We start from the raw sequence: 16984 nt of genomic DNA, 5'->3' as shown, positions 1-16984 counted from the left end.
TCTACCAAACTGCAGTATTTTTAACCGATGTTCAGTATGTGCCATCATTGCTCTACCCGTTCGCAAGCAAGACCCTCGTGTTCACAAGTCCTGGGAGTCCATTAGGCGGCTGAGGCTCAGCGTTCTATATATGTGTGGTTATTTAACAGAATAAGGTAATAATGTAATAGGGAAAAATGTCTCCTCTAACACAACACCTTGCGTTGACGCAAAACAACTCTATAATAATCTATAGAAGATCTTATAGCTATTACAAATACAAGCTCTACATACTACGTCTCAACTCGTACTTCAAGGTCACTACCACTTGAAAACAGAGGCATGTGCGTTCTTAACGAGCATCTGAGCATATTCGTCAAACCACTCTCCGGCTCTAGTGGCTCCTTCCATGCCGCATTCGCCATCACTCTCGCCTCCGGGCTTCACCCAAACAATGGCGTCGACAACGGTGTTGTTTGTCTTGGTGGTAGGCGCCGGACCAAATCCAGCGGGCTCCACATTGCACCACTCGCCCCTGATAATGGTCAGCAGCCGTACAGTAAAAAAGCGCTATATCCGCGTGGCTTGTTAGACGCAACGGCCAGGAAGTGCGCCAACTCACCATTCTTCACGGGCACCGGGGAGGTGGACGCGACCTTGATCGACGATAAAGTGTGCTGGAAGACCCTCAGCCTCGAGGTGGGGGGCTAACGACAATGCGTAGTGAGATTCATCCCAGGAATTGCTCCACTCAGTGTAGTTCTCGCGCACAGCAGCGTTGAATGGATTGTAATTTGACACGTTGGTGACAAAACCGCGAATCTTCTTGCCCTCGCCGGCCAGTTTCACCACCTCAGCAAACTCCTTGGCGGCCAACGGCAGGTTCTGATCCCAGCCAAGCCAGCCGCCGTGAGCAGCATCAATGTACAAGTGCACATGATCGTGTTGTAGGTTCGCAATGGCATGTGCGATGCCCTCGCGATACACGGGCGCGGCCTTGGCGCAGAGCTCGATGCCTGTGTTGGTGACCAAGTTGGCCAGCGAATCGGGCTCAAGCACAATGGCGAAGGTGAGGTCCTTCGCGGCAGCCACCTTATCGGCGTATGGCTTGATGAACTCGCGCTTATATATCTCGAGGCCGTCCTCGTCGCTGTGAAGTTCGCCGGCACTCTCACCAGCGCTGCAGTCTCGGTCCGGAAGATTGTAGAGCACCAGGCCGACGATCTGCTTCTTGCCGGTCCGCCTCTGCGCAGCGCGGGCAGACGCAATGGCGTCGTCAATGTTGGAGAGATCGGCTCGCTTCGACGCCCAGACGAAGGTGCTAATTCGCCGGACTTTTTGCACCTTCATGGCGTTGACAATATCACCCTTCGCAAGGAACGACCGCATCGTCTGGCCTAATTTGTCGGCCCATTTCGGGTTTGCAAACTGAGTCTTGCCGAGGAAGGGGTTCACGTCGCCCTTGGGCGGCTGCTTCCCGCTGGGCAGCGCAGATACGAGCCCTCCGGTCGAGAGGGCCGCGAGCAAGAATGAAGGTCGCATACTGGACTGCTTGACCGTACCGCGGTGGTCCGATGGAGTCTAAACGAGGGAGAATAGGTACCGAGGGATATCCGGCGTCCGGCGGCTTAGCTGGAAGCGACACGAGAGACCGGTGATCTTCATCAGCATGACCGTGTACGTCGCCTGCCATCTTATACCTGGATGGCCGGCACCACAAACCCCGTTTCCCTGGAGGATATGCCCGGGCAACTTCTGCCTCCGGAAACAAAATGGCACCATCACTGGGGCGCGGCCAGCTTGGAGCGAGATTGCGTCCCGGTGCCCATGAACAGCCCAACGGATACGACCCACCCGGAACGATACCGTACGCTGGTAGGCCAAGGCCAAGGCCAGAAATGCTGCTCCGGGTTTCCTCTCCGAAGATCCGCAACCCACACGTCCCAAAGGGGCAAACAAGAAATACCCCGGACTAGAGACGATGTCCCGCAGTTTGTTGAGAGCAAGACGATACACTGGAGAGAAAAATATTGTAAAACGCAAGCTGAGCGATTGTTGGGATCCTCCCTACGTTCAATGCTTGTCTAACGAGGTTTGATACATAAGGTAGGTGCAGTGCCAGGCTCTTTGCTTCCGCTATTCATATTATGACATCATGGGATAAGGTAGTCGCTTTGCGGGAGTGACTTCCGCACCGGCCATTTCGTCGGTAGATTGATTGTCGCTGTACGCGCATGTGGAGTTTCAATACGATTGAAAATGCGACGCGTTTGTATTTTAAGGGGACTTGCTTGTGGCGAGCATTGCCGCCTACCTAGCGAGCCCTCACAGTTATTGCACAGTCCAGTCCATCCGTTGATAGGAATAGCTGAGTGGCAGGGATGTGGGCTAAGGTCCGATTCGGTCCTCGGGCCCTCGCGGGAGTTGAAGGTGATAGTGCGGGGCAGGGTGGGTAGACCCAGAACAACCTGAACGAGACCGGGAACTGGCACGGATCGCAACGGGAATCGGAGCCATGACTAATGTCCTGCAGGCCAACCGTCGCAACCTGCCCGTCGGCCCGCTCAACAGTGACTTAGAAACTGGCGGAGCACTCAGAATCTCTCTCGAGATTTTTCGCTTGAACCGAATGCGTCCATCGTTCAGTCTGCTGCAGGAACTGACCCCCCTTGCGCGCGCACCCCGGACCTGTTGCCTCGGGCCGAACCCCTGATTGCACCGGCTCATCAAGTCACAGGACGTTCCTTCTTGCGCTATGCCTGTCTCCAGCTCGGGACAATCACAGGGCGACGTGGCGCGGCTACCCTCTTTCTACTCGCCCCCCCCGAATGCCCGCGAGACAACGGAGAATGATAGAGATGTCGAAGAAGCCGACTTCTCCGTTTCCGCTAGCAACCCCGCCCCCAGCGCCGAAGATGACCGATCACAACGTTTGCCCGCCCGGCCATCCCCGCAACCCCCGCCATCTTCTCTCCTCTCGCCGGCATTTACGCCTCCGTCTACTCCCGGGACGGCAACACCGAACAATGCGGGCGCCGCTGCTCCGGAGGAACCGCGCGGCGTCCCCGTCGACAGCTCGATACCAACGGGCGGTTGCGGCACCAAACAACCACAACTGCTCCACAAACTCCCCGAGGTCGAATGCATAGTGCGTGCCAGGATACCCACAACCACGGGGGCCGAGATGTTTCTGCACCTATACACAAATAACGTAGATAACAAGGAGCACCTGGCCATTGTTTTCGGCGGGAACATTCGGAGCAGGTCCTTGGATGCCGTTAGAGAAGGCGAAACCGAGATGGATCGCCTCGTCAGAGGCGCATACACTGGCCGTCTATACCCGGGAAGAACGACTAGCGGATTATCGGTGCCCGCGCAGGATGGCGAAGGTGGCGCGTCTGAAGCCGAGGCAAGGGGGGAACAATTGCGGTTGACGCCGCTTGTCCGAATACATAGCGAGTGCTATACGGGGGAGACTGTCTGGTCGGCGCGGTGCGACTGCGGAGAACAGCTGGACGAGGCGGCAAGGCTGATGTCGCTACCCGGCAACAAAGCCGGGGGGATCATCATATACTTAAGGCAGGAGGGCCGCGGCATCGGGCTGGGGGAGAAGCTCAAGGCGTACAACCTTCAGGACTTGGGCTCCGACACGGTCGAGGCGAATCTCTTGCTACGTCACCCTGCCGATGCACGCAGCTACGGTCTAGCCACGGCCATGTTGCTGGACCTCGGCCAGAAGGAAATACGGCTTTTGACCAACAATCCAGACAAGATTCGCGCCGTCGAGGGCCCGAACCGCGAAGTTGTCGTCAAGGAACGCGTCGCCATGGTGCCACTATCGTGGAAGGGCAAGGGAGGCTTTAGGGCGCCCGAGGTTGAGGGTTACTTAAAGACAAAGGTAAGTGTTCTGTGCTTTGGCACAACGAAGTATGAAGCTGACTCGGAACCCGACGCAGATCGAGAAGATGGGTCACATGCTAGATTTGGGAGGATTGCCACGTTGAAAAGTCACAGCACGGGTTTTTGCAGAGCTGTAATTACTTCGTATTTGCCATAGATACCTTACTTATAGATCCAGGGGGGGAGTTTTTGGGTACCGTACCTAGTACCTCGGACGGCTTGGGCGAGCGAGCCTCCGCCGTATTGGCGGCTAATCAACCTGCTGATCGGGTTATACATCAATTACCCATACTTCGAGAAGTCGGGTCAACAAAGATTGGAGTAAACCGGCCTGGCAGCAGCAACCGATTTATTCAGATCGTTGCTCATACCCGGCAGCACGGCTGAACCGAGAGAGCCGTGGCCCAAGCTTACTGCGACACACACCGCAGTTGCAGCCAATGACTCCAATCTCCTACCCACAGCACTTTATCGATAAGATAGCCAGCTGCACTTATCGGAATTCTCCCCAAAAGTTCCCACGCGTCAGAACGTCGCGCGACCTCTCCGCCTTGTACCAGGAGGTCGTCTACTCCGGCACCAGAACCTCGACTCGTAACCAGCGCCACTAATTCTGCCGTGGCACATAACGGGAGAACGCTCTTTCTTACTTGGCGCGCCGCCGAGCAGCCCGGGATGCAAGATGAGAGACAGCCGTCTTCGCCTTCGGCTGGTGGTGCAGCGGCATGCGCTCCCCGAGGTACGGATTGTCTTTGCTGTCAAACTTGACGGCGGCCCAACTATCGCCAGTCTTTTGGAACAAGTAAATGAAGTAATACCCCTCGAGAGCAACGATTGGGGTCTGGAGGATTACACCGTCGAGCTCCGTGACTTTAACGGCCTCGCATTTGAGTGCTTGCACTTTCAGCCAGTGTCTGGCATCTTGAAGGATGACGAAGAGGTTTTGTGAGTATGACCAACGTGAGCCTATTTGACGCCACAATCCGCTAACATCGTGCGTGCGCAACAGCATCCGGCCACTCGTCACCGAAGATCGGCAGAAGCGCCGACTGAGCGGCAGGCACCAAATCTCGACCAACGGCAAGCATCTTATCGACGGGGTAGCCTTCGGACGCCCGCGCCTCAAGACCCCGAGGGACCGACCGCCCATCGACATCCCCCCCCTGAAGCGCCGGAGGCTCACGTACGGAGCTGAAGAAAGCGAGGATGAGGAGCCTCAGTTGCTCCTTACCGGATATGATGAAGGGCACCAAGATGACCGGGTCCGGCTACACTCAAAGTCCGACTACGCAGGTGACGATGACTTTGCGGGAGATGAAGATTACGAAGACGATGACTTCGTGGATGAGGACACAGAGGGGGAGGTCGACGAAAATGATGACACGGACGCGGACGACCCCGCAAACTCTGAGCTTGACGATGAGCTTCGCGATCTCCAAGCCGAGAACGACCAGCTTCAAGATAACTCTCCGGTGGAGATTTCCGACGAGGAGAGTCAAGCGTCAGCCCAGGTGAAAGCACTAGATCTGGCGCGGCTTGACAGGATAACGATGCTCAGAGCCACTTTTCCAACGGCACCGGTTGATGCTTGCGAGAAAGCAGTGATGCTTCACAACGACAAGCTAGGCAAGGCATACGATATGCTGCGGTTTGATTACGGATACCAACCGGTCAAGTCTCTTGGGACGATGATTGCCTCTTTAGACGCCCTGCAGCCCGGAGACTCGACAGCAGCGGCTGATGACGAGGTGGATGACAGCGAATCAGAATCTGTTAACTCCATGGTGAAACACTACGATCAACATGGCTTCCCCAGTGGGTCGATCCTGGCGGGCACCGCCGCGGCGCAGATGGCTGAAGTACTGCGCAAATCCGGGCATTCTGTGAAGCAGCCTGTCCATACCAAGTTCGACGAGGGCCACAAAAATAACCAAGACGGTGGGCACAGGGAGCTGGTCGAAAGGGCTGGCATCAACTCTTCCAAACGTGCACTACGAAGCGATCCGGACTCTAGACAATCCTCGTCCTTGACGGGGGGGGTCTGTGCAAGTAACATTGAAAGGGAGAGTGGAAACAACAATGACAGCGACAGCGACAGCGACAGCGACAGCGACAGCGATAGTGGCCCAGAGATTGCATCCTCAAGGACACTGAATGTTCCGGTTGCTGCAGAGCTCACCACCACCGACCAATCCTCCATCAAGAGCGATTCCGACAGCAACGAGGGAAGTCATAGCGGTGACGATGAGAGTAACCTTGGGAGCGACGAAACGAGTGACAGTGATGGCAGCAGCGTCAGCAGCGAAGATGTGATTGATAGCGACAGTGACAGCAGCAGTGACAGCGACAATGACAACTCCGGCGGAGTTCGCTCTGGCGAGGTTCGCGGCGACACTAGTAGTTCATCGAGCGCCAGCGAGAATGAAGATAGCGGCACATCCAGCGATGAAGAATCCTCTGATGACGACGGCAGTGATGCTCCTAGTTCCCATCCAGCTACAAAGGGGGCGACAACAACGCATTCATCCGACATCTCTGTGTCCACGACGCGGGCAGCATCGGCCCGCTCCCAGAAAAGATCCGCCGCGCATTTAGAGTATGAGTTTGCGAGCCCCGGATTGCTTTCGGCGCAAACGAGCGCGACAAGGCCAGTACCGCCGGGACAAGGGAAGACAACCACGCAGAGAAGAAATGCCCGGAGAAGAGCTGCTCTCAAAGCTCGGAAGGCTGCCCTCGCGGGTGAATCGTGGACGACATTTGTGGACCAAACCATTATCCCGTTGGGGAGCGAGTCTCGAGACGCTGAGAGGTCCATCGCCACCAAGAAAGCGGCATTACTCCGGAGCCTCGATATGCCAGAAGAGGGATTCTCACGAAACCGCGGGGATCCTACAAGCAATGATCCGGATGGGAACCAAATCCTACCCCAAGGGCCTACAGCAAACAACACGACCCCTCATTCATCTTCCCCCTCAAGACGTGAACCGGCTGGTACAAACTCGATCTCTGCCTCTTCGCAGCGTAAGTCAAAACTCGATATAAACGCTGGTCGCCGCATCCTCTTCGGTGCGCTAGGACTCAAAAACCCAAACTCAAAGGGTGATGAAGAGCGGCTCCGCTCAAACCTTATGAGAAACGTCCAGCCACTCGCCAATCATCGTCTGGTTGACTCAAATGACAACCAGCGTGCTCGATCAAACGATGAACCAGCAGGAAGCGAAGAGCCAGAGGCATGGCGAGACAGGATCGTGTACCGAGGGGTCGAATGTTGCCATGATGGCGTAGAGCTCAGCGAGCCACCTTTTCCATTTGTTCAACGTTGGGACCCGCAGCAACAACACTTCTACAAGAACAAGACCCAACGCGGGGGGCGTTCGAAACGGAAACAACGCAACCAGGCAGGGTTTCTCGACGAAGAGGCAAGGCCCAGTACCAAGAGGAGAAAGTTTGATGGCGGCCCGTTGCAATGTGATGCCGATGTCGATGGTCAAGGTTCGTTTAGCTATGAGGACGATGGATTTTGTTACGACGAAACAGTCCTGAATTACGACGATGAACCGCAGGAACCCCCTAAAGGGATAAACGACGCACCGTGTAAAAATGTGGACGAGGAGGACCTGCCGCCACTTCCAACAGACGTTTCGACTCTACCGATTCTCGCGGCCGGCAATGCAGCCCCCGGGGTGGTACTCACATGGAAACAGTGGCTACTTTCGAGGGCCACAAGCTGGCAGCCCCAAGTATCCAGCGTCACAGGGATCGTGGTCGACGTACTAGAAGGCGGTTCATTGAGGGTTCGTCTCGCCAAGAGAGATCGGAATCTCGACCAGAATGAGAAAGTCTATGACGACGAAGGCAACCGTGTCTATGACAAATTCGAGCTGCCTGGGGCGGACGACGAAGACGAGGAAGCCGCTGAAGAAGGATATCGGACGCTGGAGTTTGCAGATATGATTGAACCTCGAGTCCTTCGAACCCCTCCCCAGACAGCGGAGAGCATACCCTCGGCTCAACAGGGGTCCGGCACCCTTAACGACGACCGAGCCCCTTACGCCGTCCAAGAAATCGAGCAAGTGAAACCAGAAAGACACGGAGCCGACCAGCAACACATGGGCATTGACCGTCAGCAAAACATCGTCTCGGAGGCAAGTCTCAACAAGTCAAGTCCATTCCCGGCTAGCCATCCACTGTCCGATGGGGTTATCTCAGTCTCGGAGGATCGACGGCGCGAGATAAGCCTCCTCATAAATGATGCTGGCTTCCGCAAAGATGTCGATCCGTCGGTCACAAAGACTTCATCCTTGGATCTGAGCAGCCCATCGCGGCAACTTGAAGAAATGGCGCACGAACTGCCGGCCCCGGCACCAGAAGTCTCGCCATCTCCCAGCCACGGCAGCCGGGCCAGCCTGGACTCGGATTCTCAGGCAACATCAAATAACATCGACTCGCAGCCGATATTGCTGGAACCATTCAACGGCTTTTCTGATGCCATTGAAGAGCCGGTTGATGCTGGTCGGGTTTCGTACCCAAAGATGGATCTCCCACCCTCCGACACAGGCAGTATCCACAGCGGACGACAAGTCGATCCGGACTTTAGCACCGAGTTGTGCAATAGCTCTTTCGACGGGCTCGATGATAGCGTAGGAGGCAAGGGTGGAATGTCTAGCACGGCACTGCGGCGTGAGAGTGACAACGGGGACACACTGACGGGCCTGGGGGGCTTGAAGCCACGCAGCCGGTCAGCGTCGGAGTCGTCTGACGGATCCTTCCCGTCCCTGAGCGAGGTCTGGATATCCGCCTCAACCAATGGATCTCGATCGCCAACGAAAGGCGCCGTGACGTCCGCCGTCAAAGCAAGGAAGCCGGATGTTGGCCCTGATTTGGTATATGAGGAAGCCATGCGACGACTTGACAATGAGGACGGCCCTTCTGAGGATGACGACGATGACCAGCAGAATCAACTGTCCCAACTCGCCCAGAAACTCGTTGACAAGCCGATCGAGAAGCCTTCACCCAAAAAGTTGGTCTCGCAGAGAAGGGGTTTGAAGCAGGTTCCTGCGCCGGACATCAAGACCGAGCGTGCCTCTCCCAGTCCATCGTCTCGCAACTCTCGTCGTGATCTCTCCAATGCAACCAACTCTGCGCGTGCGAATGAATCACCGTTCCGCGTCCCAGAGGGTTCGCAGGTCGTGTCGCTCCTGACCAGCAGTCCGGAGCCCGAGGTGGAAGAGAATTATGCCGAAGATAGCATCGATGAGACGTACAAGGAACCGGACATGCCGGCCGGCCAGGGCTGGGTTAAGAAATCACGCGATCGCCGCGGGGTCAGAGCCACGCCGTCAGAGGCTGCGCGCGAAACATCCCCCAAGAGATCTGCCTCTTCGCAGTCTAAGCATAACACGGACAGGCGGTCAAGCGTAGCGCTGACTTCTTTGTTACGAGCCAAGAAGAAGGCCCTAGCAAATTTGTTCTAGATCTGGGAAGTGGTTTATCGTTCCAGATCCGGGGATGGTTTGGTGGGGGCCGGAAGGGTGGTTTGACCAGGCACTGCCTTTGACAGCCTAGAGGCATTCGATCCAAGTCTATCAGCCGTTGTTCTTGTTAGAGATCTGAACGGTATCAATGGCTGTGCCGCTCATTTCGTTAGGAATTACCTTATAATACTACGTATACCTCGTAAAAAGGTAGCTGTTGTAAGTCCATGGGTCGTACCCGGGGCCAGTGGATAACGTTCAAGAGGGATTGAAGTTGAGCAAGCCGCTTTCCCAAGACAAGGCAGCACTGAGTTTAAATATGACTGTATCCTAAACTAAAGCAGCGCGCAGTGTGCAGGTGATGGCAGGCGGTGACTTAGGAAAGCCCCAGGAGCTCCGCTCAAGGACTGCATCAGTGCTAACCTCCGTTCATACGGGCATAGTATGTATACGAAAAGCTAAAACGGGAGAGATAGCTACTCAGATGTCGAGGCTTGCTCCATCATGTTCGTACCTTAACAGGCGTGGCTGGCTTGCAACGTCTGTTCGCCTGGCTAAAGGGTTAGCCCACTGGATGTACCTTTCCGGGAAATAAGATGCCTGGAGCACAGATCTCTCTTGTGCTATTGCAGGTAAGCTAGATCCAATTGTGTTCCACGTTACCGCGATCCAGCCCACCCAACCGGGGATCCTGTACGACCATGAACAGGCAAGAAGGCGATCCCCGTTGGAAAGATTGAACATGCGAAATCTCTCACGGTAGAGCATCAGGCCATCGTGAAAGATGAGTATTCTCAACCCTAGAACACTTGGCCCGAACCCACCTCCAAAAGCTAAGTGCCGGAAAGGCATCCCATCACCCATGAGTCCAGTCTTGGCTTGGTAACCGACGACGCCCTGTATTGAGTACTATGGTTCTGCCCGAATCATCGAAGCCCCGACCATCGCGCCTCCATCATGAATCCCAATTGCATGTTACGGCGTCATATTTGCCGGACGCAGCCAGCAGTCCAGGGTAATGCACAAAGCCACAGCCATCGTCCATCCCGCCAAGAGGACCCGTGTAGCAGACGACGCCAAAAAAAAAAAAAAGAGACGCCAGACGTTTATTTCTCCTTCTTCGACTTCGCACCCTTGACCTTCGCCGTGCCCCGCAGGGTTTTCTGCCGATTCTTGCGCTGCTTGCCTGTGTTATGAAGATGAGTGGTCAGCCATTGCTATTCCTCGCAACTCGTAATTCCTTTGCGTCACCCATCGTAAACCGGGGCCATCAGAGGGGCCACGTACGCTGCTGCCTGCTCGCCTTCTCAATCTTGGTGGCCAGTCCAACGCGAACCAATCTGTAGTGGGGCTCGAACTTCTTCATCGCCTCGGGGGAGTCGTAAATCAGGGCAAAGCCGGTGGTCTTGCCGCCACCGAATTGTGTCCGGAGACCGAAGACGCTGACCTGGTCCTTCTGGGCCTTGTACATGCCGGCAAGCTTGTCACGGAGTTCCTCCTTGGAGATGTTGGCGCGGTTCGGGTGGAGAATATCGCTGCGTGCAGGAAGAACGACCGGTCAGTATCATCCTATCCAAACATTTGGAAAGCCCAGGTTTGTGCATGGAAAGAACGAAGTGACTGTAATCTTCTGTGCGATTCCAAGCCTCGGTGACGGCCTCGATCCGGCGACCATTGCCACGGTGTTGGTGACGACGAGATTGAACAGGAGGGAAAAGTTGGGAACTCACACGACCATCTGCTTGCGACCGAGCAGAGGGTTGCGAATGAACTTGCGCGTACGCAGCGTGACCGGCGAGTCGGAGTCGGCCATCTTGGCGGTTTGATGGCGGTCGATGTTGCGATACTTCCACGATCTCGATACCGAAAGGTTTCAGGTGGGATTTTCCCTTGTGGTGGTGATTTTTGCAGGGCGCTGCGCTTTGGGTGGATCTCGAAAAATTCCGGTCCCGGTTCGGTTAATTGGGCGCGAGCCCTAATCTGAGCTGTGGCCTCAATTCTCAGGTGGCCACGCAAACGCCACCAAAAGAGGGTTGTGCAAAGACCCACTTGCCCCACCTGGTGGCAGCACCGCGCTCTAGCCGCTCTTCTCAGGGTTTGTCTCGAGATCGTTGACTACAAACTTATCACGGTGTAAGAGACAGTCTGTTGGCAGCACGTGTTAAATTCCCAGCCGGCATATGTGTATTGGGCTCACGTCGCTGTAGAATGGCCCGTTTTGCCCGCTCTTTGGCGGCACTGGAAAAGACTCGTGGCTCAAGGAAAATCCCCGGTGCCCGCAAACATCCAAAAAGGTCTCGAAAGTCGCCCGGTTCCGCTCCGTCGCCGCGATCAGTATCGAAATCCCCCGGCAAAGGTCTGCCATTTCCACCAGCGTCTCAACCAAAGCCGGAATAACGCTCGCGTCATATGTGATGTCGGCCCCAATGATCGTGTCCAGCTCTAGTCTCCCACCCCATGCTTGACCCTCACTGTCTGCCACAATGTGGCCCCATTTCAGCTCCGTTACCGAGATCTTCTCGGTTCCCTGAAGACCGTTGAGGAGGAAGCTATCTGGCAGCTTACTCACGACCTCGTTAGATCCATCTGATGCGATGACGTGGCTTGCGTCGAGATATTTAGCACAGAGCACTGCGAGATATCCTGTGCCAGCGCCAAGCTCGAGTACACGCTTGCCCGTGACAAAAGATGGATTAACGCAGAGATACTGCCCCAGATGCAGCGCCGCTTCCCAGGTACGCAGCCCTGTGGTGCCTGAGGCTGATATGAGAGACCGCGATTCCAGGAGAGTGATGTGTGGATCGGGCACGGCTGGCTCGGTTGGAAGAAGAGAGAGACGGTAGGTCACATAGCACCTCTGTTGTGCAGCCGTTGTCTCAGTCGGTAAAGGCTGCGAGAGCAGCTGCGTCAGGGCACCCATGAGGTTGTCTGAGATGCTCTGCGCCGTTTACTATGTGAGCCGTCTAGAGCATCACCGAGTTACGACGCTCCTTATACTCACATGCTTGTCCCAGTCCGAAATAGAAGACTCAATCCTGGCTATCAGCTCTTTCAGGATCCTCAGCTTGTATCGCGGCGGAGGCGAAGCCGTCACATGGCCCGCAAGCAGCCGCTCATAGATTGTCTCCTGAACTTCTTCATCGCAGAGCAACTCGCCACTTGGAAATTGTGGCGCGAGCTCCAGTTGTAAACACTGCCAACAAAAGCGAGAAACCTCTGGATCGGCCGTCTTCTGAGATGAAAACATCTTTGGTCGTTGCCTTGAACAAGAGCGTGTGTCGTGAGAACAACATCCGTTTCTCCCTACTTTGCTCAGATCAAGTCGAGGTGGTAGTGGGAGAGCAAATAATTCTCACCGCCTTTTCAGGGCAGAAAGATGGATAACCCAAAGGCGGAGAGCGACCCTTTTCCACACCCGCGCTTTCCACACCAAGTCCTTGGCCACCTTTCCGACCATCCAAGTCAGCCCCTACACTATATTCTTTTAGAACGAGCGCAGACGAGAAGTTGGTGATGTACCGGGATTATTCTCCCGTGGTAAAATGAACCGTTACGGCGTTACCTAGATTGCCCGTCTCTTAAGAAGTAATATTTTAGTACCACCACCCCTACTGCAGTAGTACTGCAAGGACCACGGACGGAGGATTGAGAGTGATTGACCGCTAGAACCCTTCCCGCCCGGGCATTTACTCTACCTCGCGCCGATGGGTAGCATTGTTAAAGATAATCTCAAGACGTCTAGACCGAAGAAGCAGAGATGTTGGCTGTGATGCTCTTTGATGAACTTACCCCTGACCACTCTCATCACGACAATGCCGCCAAGTAAAAAGATCCGCACTCTCTAATCCCCATCCGTCCTTGGAAAGAGATAACCGTAGAATTGCAAAGCAACCTTGGCAACCAGCATAGTAAATGGGTAGGCAAACGTCGTGACATACTACATTTATGTAAACACCGCGAAACATGCCGCTCAAGCTCTGCTACCAGCGCGGTCCTCCGACTACATACCGTCGGGTCCTCTCCGATGGCAGAAAATGGCGCGGTTTGCCAAACAAAAGGAGACAGGACTAATGTGAGACTTGTTCCAATGCGGATTGATGTCAGCCATCTTGGCGTTAACGGCACAAGGAGTTCGATTAGATGAGATAGTAGGGTAGACAACCATCATTACTAGGATAAGACAAAGGAATCTGGACCGAAACACCACGATATTATCTTTTCCCGAACCCGCATAATGCGCGCGCACAAGGATTAACAGCAAGTCTAAACCAGAAGGAGAGTATAAGGGGTGGGCATTATGGAAAAGAAGAGCACCGAGGTCGGGCCAGCATGGCCCGGTCGAGTCGTCCCACAACCGCCCATCCCGCCGCAACGAGCAGTTCCACCAAGCTGACTCCCAGTCTCGCCCTGGTGACGGCTCTCATTGGCTGTGCCGGGTCTTTCTGTTGTTTTGTGTTACCACAGATTTGCATCAGATCGGCAGTAGCTTGATGTCAACTCAAGCACCGACGTAGCGACGCATGCTGGGCCCGAGCCGGGCTCGGGGAAAAATCACAACTGGTCTAACGCAGGGGGTAAACCGCCAGGAACACGCCGAGAGGGTTCGGGAACCGGCCAGTCGTTGAGCCAATACAGCCAGTCAGATTAGCCCCCTACCATTGACAAACGACTTCAGACATTCGTCTCCAGCGCTTCAGGCTCCCCCCAATATGGCCCGCCCACACGATACTTAGTACGTGGTCAATGCCGGCTAGCCACAGCAACATTCCGGTGCTCGGAGTGGGCGTCAAGGGTGGTGGTACCGTTCCGAGACGCACCGGTGTGGCTGCTATGAGCGTATGAATGACGATGGACGTGGGAGCCCGCGGGCGGGTCACCCAGGTATGCCGCCGCCGCACCTTGCTGTGGGGTGTGATGCGCGATCCCGCCGGGAGCATAGGGTTGGTTGTTGGCGAGGGCTGAGGCCCCCGAGCTTCCTCCCGAGCCCCGCCGCGGCTCGGTCGTGTACGTAGTCATGTCGAATGCCGGGCCTTGGCTCTGGAGGCTGCGCTCTTGCTCGCCAAATATGGCCTCGCCCACCGTGTAGCCACCCGAGTTTCCGCGCGAGGATGACGAGTGCTGGCTGGCTAGGCTGCTGCTGGTCGACTGGGAGGTATATGGGAGACCTGGGGTATCGAATCCGCTTGCATACGTCGCCGCCGTGGCCACGTCCGCTAACGTATTTGCTGCGGACGCGGGCGGTGTGGTTGGGGCTTTGACGGAAGCGGGATAGGGAAGCGTAGAGGAGCGTGCAGTCGGGTTTGGCAGTAGTCTGTCTGACGCTGGCGCGCTCGGCAATGGCAAGGACGCAGCAACGCCCGAAAAGGAGAAATTGGTGGTGTCGGACCCGGCTGTATGAGGGGCTCGGTGGACCAGGCTAGGGCTGCTATAGGCGCTGTATGATCCGTCCGTGTCCATATACATGCCGCCGAAAGAAGGCGGTTTTGCTCGGGCCCCGGAACTCCACTGGCCGGGCAGCATACCGACTGGTTCGTGACCTAAGACAGGCTGGGGGACCGCGATCGGAAACTCAAACTCATCTCCATATGGTGCTCCGTATGCTGGCATGCCCGGATAGTACGCTTTGGTCGCTGGCGTGTACGAGTACGTCGATTCGCCACGGTATGAGGCCAAGACGTCGTTGGAGCCGAGCGTAGGGAGGTCATGCGCGTACTGAAGGCCTGTTCCCGCTGGCGTCCGGGTGGCGTAAAGCCTTGCATCCCCGACATTGTAATTGAAATCCCCGGGCTCATTGCGCATCGGCGCTTCTCTCGACAACACCTACCAACAACCAAGTTAGTACCCGCACTGCACCGCAGGGAGTCTCAGAGAACGGATATATCCCAACATACCCGCAGGAACTGACATGGCTCCACCCCTGCGTTCTTGCAGTTGGAACATGGCTGACCTTGACCGGTGTCGCCACTGCATCGGATCTTTCGTTTGCGGCAGCGGCCACACTAGAGACAACACAATGACCAAGTTAGCCGGTGACATTCCAGGAATGCGAAGAATCCTTGATCGAAACCTTCGAAATGTGGCTGGTATTTCAACTGGGGTGAAAACAATAAAAGACATCAAAGGTCAAAGTACGTTAGGGAAATACTCCAAGCAGCCAAACAGTGCACAGAAAGAGGGAGGAAAGGGGGTGATAGATAGGTCTTACTGCCACGGCAATCCGTTTTCTCTGCGGTGTCGAATCGGAGTCCAACTGATGTTCTGTCATTGTGATTGCCCGTGTGTCGTGCGAGGATAGTTGGAACCGCCTCTCTGTGGTTGGAAAATACAATGGGTACGGACGGCTATATCGTCTTCCGTCGCTGGGGCTATAACAAGCTTGGGATACCATTGTCTCGCCGCCAGACCGATGTTCCCCTTCCAACGTTTTCTTTTTTTATTAAAAAAAAGAGAAAAAAAAAAAAAGAAAGAAAGAAAGAAAGGCAATTCGTTGGGTGCAAGCCGTGTCCAGCCGTGCTTCCGGACGCAAAATGGCCGTCCGACGCTTTGATTCACCGATGTAGCCTTTGCTCCCGAGCCTTGGTCGGAACCGGCCGCAGCTGGACGTAAACTTGGTGCGCTGAAATGACGGTAACTTTCGGTTGTTGCAGCTGGCGATGATGGCTTCGGAGAACGCAGCACGAGGATTAGTGTGAGCTGAGTATTGGTGGGAGAGACCAAAGACGAAACTTGCGAGACCCCACACCGAGGTGTGACAGGCTCCCAAACCTCAACACAACGCTGATTTAGATGGCACCGTGAGACAGTCTATTTTGGGGAGGTAAAGGGTGTGGTGTCGTGTAATGCCTGTCTCAGGTTCGAGGGCCAGTACCTAGACACATACGGGGTATGAGCGTCATATACAACCAGAGTTGACAGACATGATGCCCTCTAACCGACAGTCCACGGTGCGTATCGGCGCCCATTTGCAACTTCATCAAATGCGATGGCCTTACCTGCTATGCCTACTCGGACGGAACTGGTACGGTTTACCCCATTACCACGAGCCAGGAGGAGAAAACTCAAGGAGACATACCTAGGTGCGCGCTGGGGAATGCAGTATTGTATCCAATTCAATCTCGGAAGTGTACGTAGACCCCCACAAGCGGACGCCCTTCGACGAAAGCTCGACGCTCTTGGGATGCCTCTGTCGTAGAAGCTGCGACTAGGCCCTGACTCGTTGCGTCGCCGGCCTGGGTGGCGATTATGGGCTGTGCGGAAAGTCGAAGGAAAGTAAAAGATAACGGGGGGTTGCGCTGATAGTATCCGGATTCTGATATGAGGCTAGAGGAAGTGGGAGCGGTGCGGTTCCTTGGGCGCAAGGCTCCGCTATCGAGATGGAGAAGGGTCGAGGGAGGTGTAGAGGGAAGCGCGCTATGCAAGTGTGGCGGTGTTATATGTGATCGGCAGGAAGCATTGGCCAGAGCCAACGGTTCTCTCCGTTTGCAACTGGCACCGGCGACCAAACAACTGCTGCATCAGCATTAATCGACGTCTACAGGTGTTGCAGTAGCGGTAAATGCAAGGCGGCGCTGCGTCTGCGATCCGCCACCGGTCCATGACCCCCGCCTCATATGGAGGACCGTGAGGGATGG

At 55.4% G+C, this 16984-nt stretch overlaps 6 protein-coding genes across 6 annotated transcripts; 2 read left to right on the top strand and 4 right to left on the bottom strand.

Annotated features, from left to right (window-relative positions):
* Window positions 1-300: 300 nt before the first annotated feature.
* On the bottom strand, window positions 301-1521 carry CEL6B (1,4-beta-D-glucan cellobiohydrolase cel6b; the record flags this gene model as incomplete). Its single annotated transcript, XM_071060927.1, has 2 exons — window positions 301-514; window positions 602-1521. The coding sequence occupies 2 exons, from the start codon at window positions 1519-1521 to the stop codon at window positions 301-303; spliced, it is 1134 nt and encodes a 377-aa protein (XP_070917028.1).
* A 1213-nt stretch (window positions 1522-2734) lies between these two features.
* RIB1 (GTP cyclohydrolase II) lies at window positions 2735-3983 on the top strand (the record flags this gene model as incomplete). The annotated part of the gene is made up of 2 exons (XM_071060926.1): window positions 2735-3877; window positions 3936-3983. The coding sequence occupies 2 exons, from the start codon at window positions 2735-2737 to the stop codon at window positions 3981-3983; spliced, it is 1191 nt and encodes a 396-aa protein (XP_070917027.1).
* A 578-nt stretch (window positions 3984-4561) lies between these two features.
* On the top strand, window positions 4562-9353 carry MFIFM68171_05505 (uncharacterized protein; the record flags this gene model as incomplete). The annotated part of the gene is made up of 2 exons (XM_071060925.1): window positions 4562-4824; window positions 4889-9353. 2 exons carry the CDS (start codon window positions 4562-4564, stop codon window positions 9351-9353), a joined length of 4728 nt encoding a protein of 1575 aa, XP_070917026.1.
* A 1106-nt stretch (window positions 9354-10459) lies between these two features.
* On the bottom strand, window positions 10460-11166 carry MFIFM68171_05504 (40S ribosomal protein eS24; the record flags this gene model as incomplete). The annotated part of the gene is made up of 3 exons (XM_071060924.1): window positions 10460-10539; window positions 10641-10888; window positions 11084-11166. 3 exons carry the CDS (start codon window positions 11164-11166, stop codon window positions 10460-10462), a joined length of 411 nt encoding a protein of 136 aa, XP_070917025.1.
* A 348-nt stretch (window positions 11167-11514) lies between these two features.
* Window positions 11515-12600, bottom strand: MFIFM68171_05503 (uncharacterized protein; the record flags this gene model as incomplete). Its single annotated transcript, XM_071060923.1, has 2 exons — window positions 11515-12291; window positions 12355-12600. The coding sequence occupies 2 exons, from the start codon at window positions 12598-12600 to the stop codon at window positions 11515-11517; spliced, it is 1023 nt and encodes a 340-aa protein (XP_070917024.1).
* A 1493-nt stretch (window positions 12601-14093) lies between these two features.
* Window positions 14094-15618, bottom strand: MFIFM68171_05502 (uncharacterized protein; the record flags this gene model as incomplete). Its single annotated transcript, XM_071060922.1, has 3 exons — window positions 14094-15173; window positions 15245-15352; window positions 15559-15618. The coding sequence occupies 3 exons, from the start codon at window positions 15616-15618 to the stop codon at window positions 14094-14096; spliced, it is 1248 nt and encodes a 415-aa protein (XP_070917023.1).
* Between the last annotated feature and the right edge of the window lie 1366 nt (window positions 15619-16984).

The sequence above is a fragment of the Madurella fahalii genome (assembly GCF_045866475.1).
Source record: "Madurella fahalii IFM 68171 DNA, scaffold_2, whole genome shotgun sequence".
Lineage (NCBI taxonomy): Eukaryota > Fungi > Ascomycota > Sordariomycetes > Sordariales > Madurella > Madurella fahalii.
Note: the sequence above shows the minus strand (reverse complement) of the source record. Positions and strands in the feature narration are given on the sequence as shown.